This window comes from Metopolophium dirhodum, chromosome 9 (assembly GCF_019925205.1).
Source record: "Metopolophium dirhodum isolate CAU chromosome 9, ASM1992520v1, whole genome shotgun sequence".
NCBI lineage: Eukaryota > Metazoa > Arthropoda > Insecta > Hemiptera > Aphididae > Metopolophium > Metopolophium dirhodum.
In genome coordinates this window covers 468,072-488,849 of record NC_083568.1, presented here as the reverse complement: position 1 = coordinate 488,849, position 20,778 = coordinate 468,072, and the positions used below count along the sequence as shown (strand labels likewise).

The window sequence follows — 20,778 nt, the reverse complement described above, 5'->3', positions numbered from 1 at the left end:
ATTCTCAAACCAAGTTTATGGTTTATAAATAATGTAATTACTTTTATTTATATCATCATTATTATTATTATGTTCCTAGTGCCCAACTACGGTTTTATACCTAAATTAAAACCCACTTTAAAAAAAATTGTATCTCTTTTTTATCTAGATAAAAACGTATTTATCTTTATCTTTATCTAGATAAAAAACTAGTCATCTAATCCGAAAACTGTTCGGCCACCGAATTTCGGGACTCAGTCCCCGCACGAGTGGTTCTGAATTTGCCAACCTAAATTCCGTTCTGACGCGCGTCACTTTCCACAGAGGAGCATATATAAACTCAGATATTCAACTAAATATCACAGATTTGTGAATGGAGCGATGAATGAATTGGTTTTACAATATGTTTGGTTTTGACTTATTATAATGGAAAAATATGTTCATCTTCAAGTTCTAATTTCTGGTATTAAATGTACCTAATTGAAATGGACAAACTTTTGGGAGATCAAAAAAGTACTTTTCAAAATAATAAGGAAAACCAAAATAATAAAACATGAACGGGGGAAACGTAGCTAACCACGGGAGGTGCTCAAACAGGTATTTAACGATGTACGATGGAAATTATTGTTTATAGATGGTTGTTATTGGTTTTTATAATAATTATTATTAGTGATGGTGCGATAAGCCTGTTGACGCAGTGGCACTTCTCTGTGTCTTAGGACAGAATGTCTCGAATCCAAACCACGGCCGTATATAGAAATGATATTGTTCGCGCCACGCGAAGTATTTTCCTATTTCATCATAATTTCTTAAAGTAGTATATTTATTTAATGTTATATTTGTGTGTGATCGCAAAGGGCCGTCAGCCAATCATATGTTTGCATGATGTGATGAGATTCGGACTACAGTCAGTCGGCACTATCATGAGCCGATCGTCGCGAATAAAACGCTGCACCTAGCACGTTTGACGTCGGGAGGCGTACAGATGCCTAGGACTGCAACGACCTCCCGCCGACTGTATCGGCCGAATCTATGTATTATGTAGAGCGCGGATCAGACCGGTTCAGTCACATGGGACACTGGTTGCAATAATGTACAATTACAATTAATCTTCTTGATGACCCGCGATTCGGCGATAATGAATAAATGAGCAACCAGCTCACTTGCAGCCGACACGCCCGGCGTCGGTGCCGTGTCCTGTTCCTGACTCAGCTGGTGCCAGACTGACGGGCGCCCTCCGGTCCGTCACAGAACACGGGACTGGCCGCATCAAGTACGTCGACTCGCGCGCACCATTCCGGTCTACACTAGGGGGGTGACCATACGTTCCGTATTATACGGCATTGTCCCGTTTTTCCACTTTGTGTCCCGTTGTCCCGACAAAAGTTATACGGGACGCATTTTGTCCCGTATTTTCAAGTAGGTCCCGTATTAATCCCGTTTTTCTCCTTATTGTTAATGTATAACTTTTTGAATTTTTTTTTTCTACGATATTTTTGTATCACAATATTCAATAGAACATTTAAATCTATACTTATCAGCATTATTTTTAAATTCTTGTCTTGACAATAAATTATTATGAATGAAATAATAATGAAAGGTAACTTTTTTTTTTTTTTTTTTTAATGATCCGAGTGGGTCCACTGACGAAAGTAGACGTACTGCAGCACAAGGAGGGATATTCGCATTTCATACCGTGGTACACAATCACTCATTTCGATCAATGGACATCATCTCTTTTAAAACAAATTTATAGTAAAAAATTTACTTGTGCGAGAACTAAGGCTGCATCGATTGTTTTAAATGTGTTAGCTCCTTTTACCATGCAACAAATTTGTAAGGAAATAGAAAATATAAATTTTGCTACAATTATGATAGATACTTCTAACCATGAGAACCTAAAAATCGTACCCATTTTAATACGTTATTACAAACCAAATTCGGGAATACAAATCAAAGTTTTTGAAGTAACAAATTTAAAAGGAGAAACAGCAAACATTTTATCAACTTATATAATTGAAAGTTTGAAAAAGCATAAGTTGTCAGATAAAATTATTGCATTTTCTGGTGATAATCGCAATACTAACATTGGAGGTGTTTTAAGAAAAGGTTCAAATAATGTTTTTTCAATTTTAAATAACAATTTAAAAACGAATATTTTTGGGGTAGGTTGCTCATATTTTGCACAACGCAATGGAATCAAGTGCTGATGTGTTACCTGTTGATGTAGAAATCATAGTTAACAACATTTTTCAATTTTTTCATATCTATACAGTTCGAGTTGAACATTTGAAAGAGTTTTGTGAATATGCAAATGTTGAATATAAAAATATTCTTGGAAGTGTAAAAACTCATTGGCTATCCTTATTACCAGCAGTAACAAGAATTATTGATATTTACCCGGGCTTAGAATCATACTTCGAGAAACAAGAAAAGTGTCCTACTATATAAAATAGTTTTTTGAATGATCCTATATCTATGGTATGGTTTCATTTTTTGCAAAGCAAATAAAAGGTTGTCTGTGATACTGTAACAAAAATAGAAGGAGATAAAATATCAGCCTGTGAAGTTGCAGAGGAATTAGAAATTTTGGTAGGAAAATAAAAAATTGAAAAATCTTAACTTTCTTACAACAAATATTTTATTGCTTTAAAATGGTTTAAAAAACAATAATATGTATAATGAAAACTCATTTAAAAAAAGTACTGATCTATTTTATAATACTTTTTTATCTTACGTCGAAAAATGGGGTTGCTACTTTGACCAGTTGAAAATATTTTGTTGGGTCCAACTAATAAACTGTCCTACTTGGGAAAATGTTCAAAAATGTATTAAATTTCTTATGGAAAACAACCAAAATAATTCTAACTTAAAATTGGATGAAGATAATTTATTTAATAAATTCAGCCATGCAGAACAAATTTTTAAATCACGAATTCATGAATGGCAAAAAAATTCAGCTAAAGTAGAAGTTAAGTGGTGTGAAATATTTGAATACACTAAAGCTCATAACATTAATACAACTAACATATCAGAAATTGTAGAATATTCTTTGGCAATGCCGGTTACAAATGCTGCAGTAGAACGGATTTTTTCAACCATTAATGTGTTGTGGACAGATGAAACAAATCGTTTTTTGGTTTAAACTATCAAATCAATTATAATTGTAAAAACACATTTTAAAAACTTATCTTGTAATGAGTTTTATAATATTCTATTAAAAGAAACTAAGTTACTCGATGAAATCAGTTCAGCACAAAAGTATACAAAAACATCAAAAGAAGAATTTACCTACCATCGCCATCAAAATAATTTTTTTTGGATTTTTGTGTACATATATTAATATTTTATTCGTATTTAAAAACTATTATACAGCATACATTTAATTTGTTTTTTATATACATATATTTAGTTAAGTAACTTAAGTGACCCGTATTTTTATTTTATTCTTATGGTCACCCTAGTCGCTATTCACGTACCTACAGTGGACCAATTTTTTGTATTATTTGTTTTCTTATTTTTACTAATTACTTCTTTATCTTCTTCTGGCCTATTAATACGGACCATCAAGGTTTGCCGCTTCCACAATTCTTCTCCACTGATCCCTATACGTTGCCATGTCGATGCTGAAGGCGTTATTTATTTTGGACAGGTCTCTCTTCATCGAATCAAACCATCGGATCCCACTTAGGTCCAATATTATTCAATATATTTATTAATGATATAACATTTCAAAATTTCTCTAAGCTAATGTTTGCAGATGATATTAAATTGTTTCGTATAGTTAATTCACAACTGGATGCTGATTTACTTCAATCTGAGTTGAATATCCTATATGATTGGTGCACTAAAAATTATCTATCACTTAATATTAATAAATGTCAGATAATGACTTTCACTAGATCTAGATCGACTACTGATATAGGGAATTTATTTGCAAATTCTGAAAACCAATTTGCAAATATTTGCAAATAATTTGCAAAATGTTTGTAGTATCTTGAAACCGCTAGCTACATATAGGGGGGCTGAGTGAAGTTGCCCCCCCCCATCTTATTTTTTTTATTCCGGGCAGGGAATTTATTTGCAAATTCTGAAAACCAATTTGCAAAATGATAACATAATTTTGAAAGAAATTGGTCATGTTGGGGGGGGGCCAACTTCACGCGCATGTTATTGCCGCCGTGTGACCATGCGCAATAGCCAATCACAGACAATCACGGGTGGCTCCTGCGACTACGCAGCGGGCAAGACCAATTTTATAAATACGAGTGTGGAGCACAAAATCATGGCAGTGTGTTCTACACAGCTATACTGTAGCAAGACCCGCCCAGGGCAGACTTGCACAGTTTAGACTTTCTTACACAAATATTACGAACCGTACTTAATATAAAATATTATATTAGCTATTAATTGTCGCAGTACCTCGTTATAAACTATAATGTTTATTCTACATTGAAGATATCAAAAATACAAAAAATACAGTACACTCAAAATTATTTCCTCGCCGGAACAGATATCTAAAGCCATGCTGTGGTTCAGACCACAGTGGACCCATTTTTTGTATTGTTTGTTTTCTTATTTTTACTAATTACATCTTTATCTTCTTCTGGCCTATTAATATGGACCATCAAGGTCCCTTGCCGCTTCCACAATTCTTCTCCACTGATCCCTATCCGTTGCCATGTCGATGCTGAAGACGTTATTTATTTTGGACAGGTCTCTCTTCACCGAATCAAACCATCTCTAGCTTGGTCTCCCCACGGTCTCTTTCCAGTTGGGTTTCCCACCATAACCTTCCGTATGAGGGAGTTGCAAAGTACCGTCTGCTATTCTCTGCAAGCTGAGCTACTCGGTAGGTATCATTGGGTAAAACTTCTGTCACTACCAGAGGCCCACGATAACGCTCTTGAAGCTTAGTAGATTCACCTGTCGACACCGGCATCCTGGCCATGACCACCACCTCCCCCACAGTGTATTTTGTTTGATTGTGTCTATGGTTGTCATACACTGTCTTCACACGTTGTTTGGACCTGATCATTTCTTCTCTTGCTTTTTCCCAGAGCTCAGATGGGCAGACCCACTCTTCTGAAGTAGTCAAAAGGTCTCTTAGTCGACCTAACTCAAACCGTGGCCTTTACCCGTGCAGCATTTCAAACGGTGTCAGCTTTGACTCACTATTGTTGATCTGTTTTTGTACATCAGACAGTAACTCGTCCCACTGTCCTTCCTCAGCTAGAGAAATTAACATGGGCAAGATGGTGCTATTAATCCCCTCCACTTGTCCGTTAGCTTGTGGCCTTCGCGTTGAGTTAAGTACGTGTGTGACTCCACGTCACAAACAGAAGTTTTCAAACCGATGAGATGTAAAACAGGTACCTCGATCAGTGATCAGCTTCCTAGGCAGTCCAAACCTGTTTATGAACTCATCCATGGCATATACCTAACACTCCCTCCGTACTAGTATCCGTAATTGGAAACAAACAGACATATTTGGTGAGATTGTCCACCAACACTAAAATATACCTGTTTCCTTCGGTGCTCGTGACAAATGGCCCTACGTGGTCTGTATGGACAATTTCAAATGGCCTTCGTCCTGGTGGTATGGGATGCAGCAGGCCCGGTTGTCGTCCTCTTGGTTTTTTTGTCATTAGGCATTCCATACACATCTGGATATGAAGTTTGACATAACGGCGTAGTCCCACAAACCAAAAGTCCTGAGTTATTTTGCTGACTGTTTTGTCAACAGACAGATGCCCACCCAAATCGTGCGCTGCCACCACAATGCTTTTGCGCATGCTCCTGGGCATTACAAACAGTAGTCGTCCTTGATACCGTCTATACAGCAACCTTCCTTCTAGGCTGTATCCATACACCAGTCCCCTTTCCGCTTTCGTTCTCTGCTCCTCATTTTTTTTGTAATATGTTGCAAATTTGGTGCAACTCTTCATCCACATGCTGAGCCATCCGTACCTTGTCTTCTGTCTTTAACGAAAAGCACACATCAAATCGACCAGCCAATACTTCATCTAGTGTCTTGCCTTCCTGGTCAGAAACCTACACGCGACAATGCGTCAACATGCAGCATTTTTGTTCCTGGACGATGATATATATCAAAATCATACTCTTGTAGTATGTCGTACCATCTCATCACTTGCGGCTTCGTAGCCCTATGTCCCCTCAAGTAAACTAACGCCTGGCAATCAGTCACAACCGAGAACCTAACGCCAAGCAAGCAGTGTCGCCAACTGTCCACTGCCCACACTATACTCATTAGTTCCAATTTGCTAGAGTGATAGTGCGACTCTGCAGCGTCCAACTTCTTACTAGCGCTGTTCCTATGAAAGGTAAGAACGTAAGAATGACTAAAATAATGTTTAACTCGGGTTTTCAGGTCGGAAACACTTTTATTGTATTAAAACAAACATAAATAAAACACTTATCAAATTCAGATCGCCTAGCCCGTACTACGATAGGCGTTTCACACGAATCACTCAGCGATAACGGGGGCCGTGCCTGCGCGTACGGCGGTGTTATATAGAAAATATTATCGTCGCCTCAGCATATATTGCTTCGCTGGCCTGACCTATGTCAATAATTTACAATTTGAAATATTCCCACTTATATTACATATATATTAAATAATATTATTTTGATGACTATCTGCAATACACGACAATACTATGTATTGCCAGGTTCGCTAAAACATTAATAATTACGTTTATTTATGTTTCCAGGGTTTCTATAAAGGATCTGGCTTAAATACTGCTGATTTCATGTTAGCCAATTTTCCCGAGACACTTTTTTACGGTTCTTATTAATTTTATGGTTTAAACAGTGGAATTTTCAATTTTAAAATTTTTTTTCAAATATAGAACACTACTTATAATATTTAACTTTTTGTTGTCATAAACACATTTTGTTATTTTGTTCGTAAAATAAATAGCTTATGAGTTTATCTATATAGAGATATTCTAAATTTTAACAATTATACATACTGTTACAGGTGGCATATTTTTTTCAATTATTTATATTTGTCATGGTCCATGAGGCGAATAAAGGATATACCTAGTACGATATTACAATCGTACACGGTCTCTCATACTCACCCAATATTTTTCGTAGTTTTTAGTTCTGAATAGAGCGGTTAATGAATTGGTTATACAATGTGTTTGGTTTTGTCTTTTTATAATGGAAAAATATGCTCATCTTCAAGTTCTAATTTCTGGTATCAAATGAACCTAATTGAATTAGACAAACTTTTAAAGAGATCAAAACAGAAAATGTCCAGTAAATTTCAAAATAATAGGGAAAACCCAAAATGATAAAACATAAATGGGGGAAACGTTACGTACGTAATCCTTTCTATCTCAAGCCGTGGTTCAAACCACGGTGGATCAATTGTTTGTATTGTTTCTTTTTTATTTTTTCTAATTAATTCTTTATCTATACATAAGAATATTTGGTTTTTTTTTATTCATCGGATTTTGGAACGGTCAGGTATTTTTGACCAGCCCATAAAAAAACAGAAAAAAAAACCTCTCCCTAACAATGACATTGCATTACATTACAATTGCATTTTTATCTCAATACAAATAGCCTTCTTACATAATTTTATACTTACTACTAACTATAAATGTTATCTTAGATAACCGTAGTTAGTGGTTACTTATTGTTACTATGATAGGCAAAAACAGTAGAGGAATAAATAAATATATAATCTATTAGCTTCTATATGAAGGGCAAAAACTAGCCCCTATCCGGCCCGACAGTGGCACGCTCATCACAAGGGGAGCCAAATTCTCACCTTGCCGCCCCCCAAATTACGCTACAGGATGAAAAACCACTAGATTATATACAATCATCCGTAGGTTTAATTCAGTAAAAACGACAAACTTGGTATAACTTTAGAGTGTCACTGTACAATATACACTCACGTACACTGGACCATGAGGCGAATAAAGGATATACCCCTAGTACGATATTACAATCGTACACGGTCTCTCATACTCACCCAATATTTTTCGTAGATTTTAGTGATTAAAATGTTGATAACCATTTCATTATTCGCAAAAGAAAATTGGAAACCGGTATACAAAACCGAAATCGAAACCGAAATTTCTTAATACCGGTATTGCTAAGTTGAAACCAAAATCGTAAAATTTCAAAACCAGTATACAAAATCGAAACCTTCTATAGTCTAAGAAATAGTCTGTCACAATTCAAATTAGCTGGTTTAACATTAATCGCCATAGAAAGTTAAATAGGAGACAGTTTAAGTTTAGAAAATATTCTAGATACTTTAGATGCACAGAAAGCTAGAAAAAAATGTTTTAATTTAAACGATTATTATTCAATCACCCTTATTGGCTATTTTAATTTGTATTTTATTTACTAACATTTTTATGTTTTTTAATATGCTTAATTTTAGTATTTTTTTTTTATCTTTAATTCAATAACATATAGAAGTATTGACTCCGACTATGTTATATATTAATATATTATGTTATAATAACTATTGACAGTGATGAAAAAATAAAATATTTAATAAAAATTAAAAAAAGCTGTTTTGTTATTAATTACACTATGTTAAAATATTTTAATTATGTATTTACCAATGAAATATAGTGATTTGGATTTAGATCCGGGGCCTCGCGTTTATAATTAGCACAGGGCTCGCAAATCATACCGCCGGCACTGCGTACTAATAACAGAAACTCGTCTCTCTATTGTGTGTCTAGTCACAGGCATTTCGTTTATCAGTTTTTGCAGATTTTTATTGTCGTGCCAACCTATACCTAATAACGACTGAAATTATAACGAAACCGACGACAATAAAAATCACTATCTTACGGTTCTAATGAAATTATATATTTATTAATTTTAGTCTAAGTTTGGTTCAAGAGCCGCACGAAATTGATTAAAGAGCCGTATGGGGCTTGCGAGCCTCGTTGTGGCCACCCCTGGTATAATATAATACAAACCACAAAACGGTAATCTTAATCTCTAACCGATTTTGAGTATTATTTTTTTTTTGTCTGCAATCAATAATCATTGCTATTACGATAGTTAAGTTCACCCCGCCAACTAGTCCGATCGACATCAAACCGGTGTCGGTTATTTAAAAAAAAAAAAAATTAAAAATAATTGCCAATTGGTTTTTAGAATTTGCAGATCAAAATCCTAATTTTGGCGATTTTTCCAACAAATTTTATCAGTCTTTCCCACTCCCACTTTGACTAATCCACATGCCAAAGCATAGTGAGCGTGCGAACCGGCGTCCGGAATAAGAACGCGAAGGGTTTTGGTATTACGTCTTATCCTTTATTTATCGTAATATCTAATTATTGTACAAAGTAGGGGTAGCGAAGTTCACGAGAGCTCAGCGCGACCCGCGAAAGCCTGGTCCTAAGTACAATGATAGGGAATATGTTGGGGATATCGGCGTGTTACAGACTACAATCGCCGTATGGTTGGGGACAATATTAACAGTTAAGTCCCCATTCAATTTGATTGAAACTAAACGAACATTAAAAAAAAAATATAACACCAATTTGAACTATAAATGATTTATTTTTATAACCATAAAAATATAGGGAAAATAAAAAAATATAAATATCGAGGAACATAAGAACACGTATGTGGTTTTAACATAGCTAATATGTGTATGGCTGAGTACAAAATATTTCTTTCTAACCAATTTTCGCGAAGTAGTTTTTCTAACTCTTCGTTCATTGAATGACACGCAAATAAACAATAAAAACAAAAAACAAAAATTAATAAATTTAATTATTAGCAAAATGTTTATATTATTTAACGACTATTCTATACCCAAAAACATGTAAGATTCCTCAATTTTCCTTGCAGAGAAAAAATATCTAGTAGCATCATAGTACCTATACTTTTAATTAGGGTTTTAAAATTTCATGAAATTTATTTTCTTGTAATATTTCATGAACTTTTCATGAAATATTTCATTTTGATGAAAAATAAAAATAAAATGTTTATTATAACTAAAATATTATAGTCGTCAACATCTAAGTGAATATTTTTAAAAGCTGTATATTATATGAAACAAAGAAAATATGTAACATTTTTACATATAATTTATAATTTGTTTAACAAATCTATAATAGTTATACCAAACTATATGATCTAAGTATTAAATAATGAGCCCGAAGCACCTTACTCAGCCACATACACACACATATTATACGACTTTTGTACACTTTATAATTACTGAAAATACACAATTATTTTATTTATTGTTGGAATTGACTTCAACTTTATTTCAAACCATTATCTTTTGGACCGCTGTATACAACAATATTTTAAAACTCATGTAAAAAAATGTTTTTACTCTCAAAATAATGCCAGGAATATTTTTCAGCACTATTATATAATATAGAATATAAAAATATGAAATAATAAATCAACAAAAATAGTATGATTTTCTTTAATTCTAAGCGTGTAATCAATTTATTGTTTCTAATCATCTATAAGCTATAATTAAAAATATAATTTCATTGAAAAATTTCAAGAACAGTGAAATTTTAAATTTTAGAAAATTTTTTCAAATTTAGAACCTTACTTATAATATATTACTTTTCGTTGTCATGAACACATTTTGTTATTTTGTTCGTAAAATAAATAGCTTATGAGTTTATCTATATAGAGATATTCTAAATTTTAAATAGTATAATTATATTGTATTAAAATTATATTGTAAATTTTAACTATTATACATACTGTTACAGGTGGCATATTTTTTTCAATTATTTATATTTGTCATGGTCTATGAGGCGAATAAAGGATATACCTAGTACGATATTACAATCGTACACGGTCTCTCATACTCACCCAATATTTTTCGTAGTTTTTAGTTCTGAATAGAGCGGTTAATGAATTGGTTATACAATGTGTTTGGTTTTGTCTTTTTATAATGGAAAAATATGCTCATCTTCAAGTTCTAATTTCTGATATCAAATGAACCTAATTGAATTAGACAAACTTTTAAAGAGATCAAATCAGAAAATGTCCAGTAAATTTCAAAATAATAGGGAAAAACCAAAATGATAAAACATAAATGGGGGAAACGTACGTAACCACGGAAGGTGCTCAAACAGGAATTTAAAGATTCACTATGGAAATTATTGTTTATAAATGGTTGTTATTGGTTTTAATAATAATTATTATTAATGATAGTGCGATAAGCCTGTTGGCGCAATGGCACTTCTGTGTGTTTTAGTATAGAATGTAACGGGTTCAAACCAAGGCTGTATATATAAATGATATCTAAATCCTTTCTATCTCAAGCCGTGGTTCAAACCACGGTGGATCAACGATATCTTCTAAATCATTTCGATCTCAAGCCGGATTTGGTTATTTTTATTCATCGGATTTTGGAACGGTCAGGTATTTTTGACCAGCCCATAAAAAAATAGAAAAAAAAAACTCTGCCTAACAATTACATTGCATTACATTACAATTGCATTTTTATCTCAATACAAAAAGCCTTCTTACATAATTTTATACTTACTACTAACTATAACTGTTATCTTAGATAACCGTAGTTAGTGGTTACTTATTGTTACTATGATAGGCAAAAACAACCCACTTTTTTGAGCGATGACAGTGACTAAATAATTAATACATATTATTACAGAAATAAATAAATATATAATCTATTAGCTTCTATATGGGCCCGACAGTGATGGCACGCTCATCACAAAGGGAGCCAAATTCTCACCTTGCCGCCCCCCAAATTACGCTACTTGATAAAAAACCACTAGATTATATACAATCATCCGTAGGTTGAATTCAGTAAAAACGACTGCAAACTTGGTATAACTTTAGAGTGTCACTGTACAATATACACTCACGTACACACCATGCGAGGTCGTTATCAATCTACCGCAGGTAGATTGCTTTCCTGATAATATACTGCTCGTATAATCACAAGTGATCTCATGGACATCACAATTTTTTTCGGGCCAAACCGGGTAATTCAACTAGTGTATAAATTAAATACAATCGTTAGGCTTTGTTAAGTGAAACATAAAATGTAATTTTTACAAAATTGAAAATACTATAATAATAGCAAATTATCTATGTTTAATTAGTTATTATGTTTAGATAATTTCTAAACTGTGTAATCTGTTTTATAACAATAATTTGTTTTAGTGGTAGACATACCTAGTCTGCAACAATACTGAAAGCAAGGTTAATAAACAAAAATAATATTCGTACAATTTATAATTACAAATGAAAAAGCATCAGTTACAATTCATTTAAATCAAGATAATCCATAATTTGACAGTAATTATAATATATATATTATATATATAATTAGTGGCCGTAGCAAGGTGAGACTCGCCTTCATTCGACTCTGACTAACAGTTGAAAAATAAACTGGGTTGAATAAGTTGGAATTTATGTGCAAGTAATATGTTAGAGATGAAGTGTTTGTTAATAATTAGTCTTGTGGTTTTTGTAACTGTTGTTATTTCAGATACAGGTAAACCTTTGTTTTTACCAAACTTGCCAGTTGTAAGTATATCTACTTAATAAAATTATTTTTATTGTGTCAATTTTCTTAATTAGTTCATTAGACACCATCTCATTCAAACGAACAAATGTTCTCTAATAGGTACTATAATATGATGTTGATTAATACGATTAAATATTTTTCTCCAGGGTAAATACCGGCTTAATTTTTTAGCACTGCTTCGTTGTACTTCTGCCCGGCTGAATAATAAAATAAAATATGAATTGTACCTTGGTAAAAAATCTGCCAACACCACAGAATTTCTAGGAAACATAACACATTTAGTACCATTTGATGATTCCTTGAATGTAAGTATAGTTATTATTGTTATTCGATTTAAATGTTATTAATGGATAACATTAAATTAAGTGTCAAATATTGAATTGGGTCCCGCAAATACATTTGGGTTATCGGAGTTGAGTCGGCCAATATTGGCAGGTGGTTCGAGTTGAGTCCCTTCAGCCTATTAGCGTTACCCAGGGGCCAGGACACATCACGGAGAGATTGACTGAGTAATCTCCCAAAAAATATGTGAGATTCTTTAGTTTTTTTTTGTAATTGTGATAATAAGTATAAAGAGTAAATTAATTAAAAATAATAAGCTTATAGGTAGTTATGACATTTTTTCTATACGGACTCAATTCAAAGACACTAATATAATAAGCTGGACTCAATTCAAACACATAAAAGTAGCATGGACTCAATTTTAAAACACTGTATTTAATAATTATAATTAATAAATAATATGTCATTGTGTACATTATGAATTTTATATTTTACATGGTTCACAAAAAATTTTTGAGTACTGACTTCGTTAATACGGAAATTGTGAAATTGTGTTTTATCGTGTTATAGTCTATTCGATTTTGAAATTATAAAAATTGTTTTCTTCATAGTTGGAATTCGATATGGCGAGAAAAGATTCTGTTGGTGGTTGGAAGAATAATGATTTTGTTTATAAATCACCCAAAGGTTGCACGACACTTAAAACGTTCTTTGGAGGTGCTTGGACTTCAATTATGGATGGTCTAGGAATCTACAATGCCACTTGTCCTATTCCCGTGGTATGAAAGTTTTGTAGAATTATAAAATAATATAATAAACATTAAATTCTTCCTATCGACAATCATACAAAAAACTTTTTTTTGCAATTTCTATTTTTATAGGATCAAATAATGCATTGATTTAAGAATTATGTGTATTTAGAATAAAATTTTTTTATTCTGTAAAGTATTTTATACTTTGTGTATTAATGAACTGGAAAAAAAAATAAGGGAAAACGTTGATTTTTACACAAAATCATTACAAAATCATTACGTACTCCAAAACTGATATTTTTTTTTTTTTGGTGTAACCGAAATATGAATAACCAAAAATACATTTCAACATATTTTGTTTATATTAAATCTACAAATGGTACAATATTTTTAATATTTGAATCTATTCGTTGGTCAAAAAAGCCTTAAAATGTGATACATGATTCCTCATATTTCGGAAGTTCTTCGATATACAAATAAAAAACATAAAAAAAGCGTAGTATTAATAATATTTTTTAATTGCTTATTATTATATACAATATACTATGTATGACAGGTTCGCTAAAAAAATAAAAACTACGTTTACTTATGTTTCCAGGGTTTTTATAAAGGATCTGGCTTAGATACTGCTGATTTCATGTTAACCAATTTTCCCAAGACATTTTTTTACGGAACATACAGATTCACTATTTATTTTACCAAAAACAATGAAGTCTATGGTTGTTTTACTTTAGTTGTAGAGGTGAAGCGACCTTGGGAACTTGATTAAACGTTAAACAAAAATTATATTTTAATAGTTCTAATCAATATTCATGTTCACGATACATTTATTTATTATTATTACTCAGATATACCATTTTTTTTGTGATTTAAAAATAAACAATATTCTTCGTTCTTGGGATTGTCATCTATCAAAACCATTCAACCACACATCCAATTCTCCAGCCTTCCCTAACAGCTCTTGCTTTCCAATCCTGTCCTCTATTTAGTTCCTCCAAGTCTTTGCTTATAATATCTTCAAACCTCAATCTGTGTTACTCCGGTGGTCTGTTCTCAACCGGATTCTCGTCCATGAACATCCTAATGAATTAATTCTGGCTTCGTAAAGCATAATATACAGCCCACTGAAGTTTTCAGTTTTTAACTATGCTTAATATAATATCCTTTATTTTTTCCTCCGATATCGTATTACATTTATTTTATAATATACCTGCCTACTTGCAGTTCATATTATTATAATTTTGTGATAAAATATTTGGAAATTAATAGGTTATATAAACTTATATATACTATATACCTATATACACTTTTTCGTATTTTTAAAAACCATTGGTACTTGAGGTATTTATGTATACAACATTTGTTAGCGTGTGGTTTAAAAAATGAAAATGGCTCACGTAGTCACATTAAAAATAAATTATACGTTTAAAATATTGTATTTAAAAAACGTGGAGTTGTATTTGTTAATATCGTAAAGAACAAAGCAACAAAAGTCTACTATATATTCTGAAAAAGCGTCAAATGTAGGTAGGTATACATATAGGTAATAACTAATAAGCCAATAATATTATATAAGCGTTAGGGTGAAGGGAAGTTGTGCAGTATATACATATGTAGGTTGGTAGATATAATATTATAACGATAATAATAATAATATATAATAAACATAACGCGATAGTAAAAGGACGCTGCGGAAATTTACTCGGTCCCCGCGTGGCCGTACGTACAGCTATAGGTCCTCGAATTGGTTTAATGAACATTAAAACGGCCGCCCTATAAAATACAAAGTATAATAATAATATAATAATATATCGGGAGAGGTTTATTGCCGTGCCCCGTTCGGCGAGCACGACAATATAATATATAATAAAGCGCGAGACGAAGGCCGCTATAATAATAATAATAATAATAATAATAAATAAATTTCTGGCCGGAATGGCGGCGGCGGCGGCGAGGGTGGATTTTCAATTACCACCGAAAATAATAACTGCAAGAAACGGATATTTTATACGCCCTCTTTCCGGTCACCGTCTTCATCCCTTATTTACATTTCACGCGCGCGCGTGTCTTATATTGCGCGCACTCGAAAAGTCGCCGCGTTTTCCGTGTCCCGCGAGTTCGTCTATATTATATATCTATATATTATATCGTTTTAAGGGTATAATATTATATATATATAGGGGTGAGCGGGTATTCACCCTCCCCCGCTACTCCTACAAACGCCGGCGACGGTTTATCGCTGCGAAATATTATACCTATTATAATAATATTATTATAATATTTTGTCCTATTAGGACAACTGCTCCCATTAAATTATATACATTATTATCGTCGTTCTCCATCTCCTCGCGCCGCTACTTTGAGCGTATAAAAATATTATTATGTTTCCTTTTCATTCTTTTTATGTTCTTTTGTCGTTGTGCAGTTGTATGGTTGTCGTCGTATTATATTTTTGTTTGTTTGTTTATTTTTTTTTTTTTAATTAAAATATCGCGACGACGGTTATAAAAAAAAGCCACGAACAACGCGAAATACGAAATAAAATTTGGAAAAAAAAGTTTTCGTTTCTCGTTTTTCATTATCTCTACGGCTGCGCTTTTTTATTTATTTTTCTTGTAACCCCGTCATCGTCGATTATATATGTATATAATTGGTGTATAGGTAGCAGTAATAGTTTCCACCCGTATACAATCCGCGGCGCACTGACCCGACTGCGCTAATGACGCGGATAGATTCGTAATTTAATAGTCCGGAGAGTATAATATATACTTAACAAATTAAAAGAAACGTAAGATACATCCACCGCCCACGCTTTTTTTCTCGTTCTCGATTATCTGACACTTTCCAGCAGTTTTATAGTTTCGGGACACCGTAAATCAAAACTCGTTTTTATTATTTCAACCCCTGCAGCACGCGTCCCCATTTTGGTTGTATTTTTTTGTTTTATATTTTTGGACTTCAAACGCGGCTCGCGGGGATTATTGGCCAGATTTCGTAAGACCCGAACGTCTATATTTGTATTACCATTTACCATAGTATTATACATTACATTTCATTGAATCATAGTCTATATTATATAGTCGTATTTTAAAATAGGTTTTTTGAATAGGTATTGTAATAATACGATGGTGATTGATATCTGCAGATAGGATGTCGATGATTTAATTGATAGAGTTCCGTCTAGGTTGATATTTGTTAGATAATCGGTATGAATATCGAACTATGAGTATAGGTATTCATTATATTATAACGCAATAGATATAGTTATTAGATTAGTCAATTCTTCTCAGATTACGTAAATGATATAAGATTGATTTAACTCTTATCGAATTTGAGTGGAGGATCTTTGATGACAAAGAAGAAGTATTTAAAAACGACAATTTTTTGTTTTTTGTTAAATGAAACCCTGCACGGTGACATTTGCCATTAGGATTCTATAGTTATATTACAGAAACTCTTCTTGAATTCTAATATTTGTATAGTCAATAGATTACATTATTAAATAAATTATAGTTTTAATTGAAAATAAAAATACCCAAGTAGGTAGCTCCATTGGGAGCCCTCCTACATCGTGCCATTTTTCATGTTATGTAATCCTCTTCATCATTATTACTTGTTGTGCTTAATTGTATAGTTGTATATTTTCTTATTAAATAAAAAAAAAAAAAATTGAAAATAATATGTAATAATAATAATAATAATATGTTCTTAGGAAAAAAAATTTTAACTGATATACTTTTAGTTTCTTGGAATTAAATTGTATTACAATATTAAATCCAATATAATGTAATAGTGATATTATATTTAAACCCGATGGCCGACCCATTGGTGACGAATAATTACGTTAAACCTTCGTTTTATATAGTCAAAATATATTATCTATAAAAAAAAAAACCTATAACCCGAGAACGACACCATCATAATATTTACGTCAATAATGTCAAAAACTAATAGTTGAGTGATAGTTAGACTCGACTCTCGTGTTTAACATTTTTTCGACGACGTAAAATAATTTAATATTAGGTACATATAATTGTATTAGCTTGATGCAGTTCGTCGAGAGCAGCTTGCAGCACTGCACCGATGACGTTAAATGCATTCACTATCGTTGTTATTATTGTTCGATGGCAGCCTTGTATTCCGTATATAGAGTAAAGGTGAAAACATTGTTTACGTGTGCAAATCTGGTGTCAATGTCATTGTCGTCGTCGTTATAATTGAGATTATAAACGATAAGAGAGGAAATATTATTATAATTCATAACACGGTACGTACGACGAAACAGTATAACATTATTTACATGAATTATATAATTATGTAAGTATAGGTCCAGCTTCAGTATTGTGGCTGCATAATTGTTAATCATACAATCTTGTAAAGTATTTTAAATAGTACTAAAAAGTGTATAATGCAGTTGTTCCGTAAAATACTATTGCCTACATAATGATGTATACCTATCTGGGACTAGTTCTCGGATGGGTGACCACCCGGGTTCGTAGTGCGCAAAAACCTTGCCACGCATACACGTGTTCTTAACCGACCGCACCAACCTTCCCAACTCTATCAACCTAAAGACTAATGACCTAAGTCGTCGAAGCCTTAAAACCTAATAAAAAAAAATACATATATAGGTACATATATTGTAATATTTGTAATGTGTATGCTATTTGCCCACGGATTCCGACCGATTTGACTTGTGTGATTACGATATATAGGTACGTTATAAACGTTTTCTGTTCACGCGTGTAAATTGTAATAATACTGTCGTATAAGATGTATCATGCGAATGGCACGTATATTATAATTTTATTATTGAATCGTTAAAATAACATTACCTTGTGCACGCATCACGCGCGCGTGCGGCAACCAGTTTGTATTCCGACGCATATTATCATATTTTTAAGTAGTTTTTTAATAACCCGATCGACGGGGGTCGTCTTTTGTGCTTCCGCGTATTATAATAACAATTCTCCGGGCGGCTCTTCTTCTTGATCATAATAATATTATAATATCGTCCCGTGTCCTGTGGTTGTATTTTTGTATATAGTTGTAAGGGTGCGCCCCAGCGACGTCGGTGTATAATACTGCTGCAGTTGATATATTTAGTGGGCGACGGTGACATTGCCGTAATTAACGATTTTTACAACCCCCCAGAGGAGCGGTATTATATGATGATTATTATAATTATTTTTTACTGTATATCGGCCATTAATCATCGGCCGTGTTCCTCAAATTCGCCAACCTTCCCTGGGGAAAAAAATCAAAAAAAAAAATCACTCTTCTATAAATATACAAAATACGCGAAGATCGTTTACCCATTTACCTCCTCAATACTCATAAATATTAGGAATAGGTATTACATATATTATATGTATGGCCGAGAGATATAATAATGAATACCTACGTATTATGTATAATAAGTACCCAACTATATATTTCCGACGCAATATGCATATTTCATGAACTGAACAATTATAAAATTGTAATAATATTATGTATTTGTAAGGATTATTGGAAAAAAACATTATATATATACCAAAACCTAATTGTAATGCAATGGTATTGCTATACACCATCCATACGTCGGGTCAGGTCAGGCCGAGGATTGACTCTTCGTGAATAATGATCTTAGTGTACGAAAATATATAAGTTACGCAATTAATTATTATTTATTTATTAGAAATAGTACAATTGATTAAAATGATAAATTGTGTTTTATTTTTTAATTCGTAAAAACATTAGATGCAAATGTACTTAGCTATATAAAAACAAAGGATTGAAAAATAAAATAAACGTCTGCTCGTAAATCTCTGGTGATACGTCACGAACCGTGATTAAAATTATTTATAGGTAGCCACATAAAATATTTTCCCATTAAAGAATATAATAATACTATTATGCCTTTGTTGAATATAGTTCAGTATAATAATCGCCATATAAACGAAAACGTTGCAGCGATAAAATGAAACTGTAGATTTTCTCATATTGATCGAAGGCATAAGAATACAAAGATTGTCGTCCGACCACAGCGACTCGAAATTTAAATAATATTATAGTACGAAATGTGATGCTTTCAGAAAAATAAAAAAAAAAAGAGAGAAAAATTTAATTTAATTAACGTGAAATTATTCTTTAATAAACACCCTAATAAGTCATTATGTAAAACTATATAATACTCGAGTTGTTAATGAAAATAATAGGTATAAAGGGAAAATTAATTTCAAAAATAGTATACGAGAAAAAATTAATTAAAATAATAAAAGGAAGAAAATACCATAATACGTATAATTAAAATGCGAATTACTAAAAACGGGGAACACAAGGGCGGCGGTACGGGGAGAGGAGCCTGTGCGGTCGATTTCCACATCGTCCCAAACTAAAAAACGAACAATATTTGCACATTTTAACAGTCTGGTTTCAATCTTTCAGGTTTATTATTGGTACACGCTTAATATCTATGCACCTAACCTATTCTGTGTAATATATTAATATGATCGTGTATACCTTAACAATTGTGTTTGAATAATCGAATCACAAACAAAATAATAATTATTGTTTATCTATATTTAAGCTTCCGTTTTAAAAAAAATTAAATAATGTACACCGACAGTATAATTAATATTAAATCATAATATTGTATAGTAGACGTAAAATACTAATAATATACCTAAATAATTCTTAAATAGTAGGTGCAATGTGCATACCTAAAATATAAATTCACCAATACTATATTGTATATCTAGAAAATCAAGTGAACTATTTAACTGTATAAGAATTGTATATACTATTACTATACATTAATATCGTATTTATCCTTAGGAACTCCGTATACCAGATTACTACCTACCTTAGCTCAGTTGCGACAGTTGGTATACGTATCAGCTCTTAATATTATTATTGTTATTATTGTATTATAATTGAATTACGCTGAAATAAAATAAAATAAATATAAATATACACGTTTTATATCTTACTTAGTATTACGCTTGTGCGGTATATAAGACCTACTTGTAAGTTATACTCGTAAGCTTTCCGTAATTCCGTCGCAATCGATATTATTTTATTCAGCCGTTATATTTACATATCGAGCCATTCAGCTGTTGCCTTTTACAACGCGTTGAAAGTTGAAACATATAATATTTTATCGACTCTTTAATATTATGGCGATCATAAGCAGTCACGATGATATTATTATAACGTCCTATTTATTTTACCGGT

General features: G+C 32.4%; 1 protein-coding gene and 1 pseudogene across 1 annotated transcript; both read left to right on the top strand.

Annotated features, from left to right (window-relative positions):
- The first annotated feature begins 532 nt into the window (after positions 1 to 532).
- LOC132952359 (uncharacterized) lies at positions 533 to 3,954 on the top strand (annotated as a pseudogene).
- An 8,409-nt stretch (positions 3,955 to 12,363) lies between these two features.
- Positions 12,364 to 14,455, top strand: LOC132952828 (uncharacterized). Its single transcript, XM_061025288.1, has 4 exons — positions 12,364 to 12,525; positions 12,673 to 12,831; positions 13,420 to 13,587; positions 14,159 to 14,455. The coding sequence occupies exons 1-4, from the start codon at positions 12,424 to 12,426 to the stop codon at positions 14,327 to 14,329; spliced, it is 600 nt and encodes a 199-aa protein (XP_060881271.1). The 5' UTR covers positions 12,364 to 12,423; the 3' UTR covers positions 14,330 to 14,455.
- The last annotated feature ends 6,323 nt before the right edge of the window (positions 14,456 to 20,778 follow it).

Coding starts and splice junctions, on each gene's coding strand:
- LOC132952828 (XM_061025288.1), top strand. CDS start 12,424: ATGTTAGAGATGAAGTGTTTGTTAATAATTAGTCTTGTGGTTTTTGTA. Junction 12,832..13,419: donor CATTTGATGATTCCTTGAAT/GTAAGTATAGTT, acceptor TTTTCTTCATAG/TTGGAATTCGATATGGCGAG. Junction 13,588..14,158: donor CCACTTGTCCTATTCCCGTG/GTATGAAAGTTT, acceptor TTATGTTTCCAG/GGTTTTTATAAAGGATCTGG.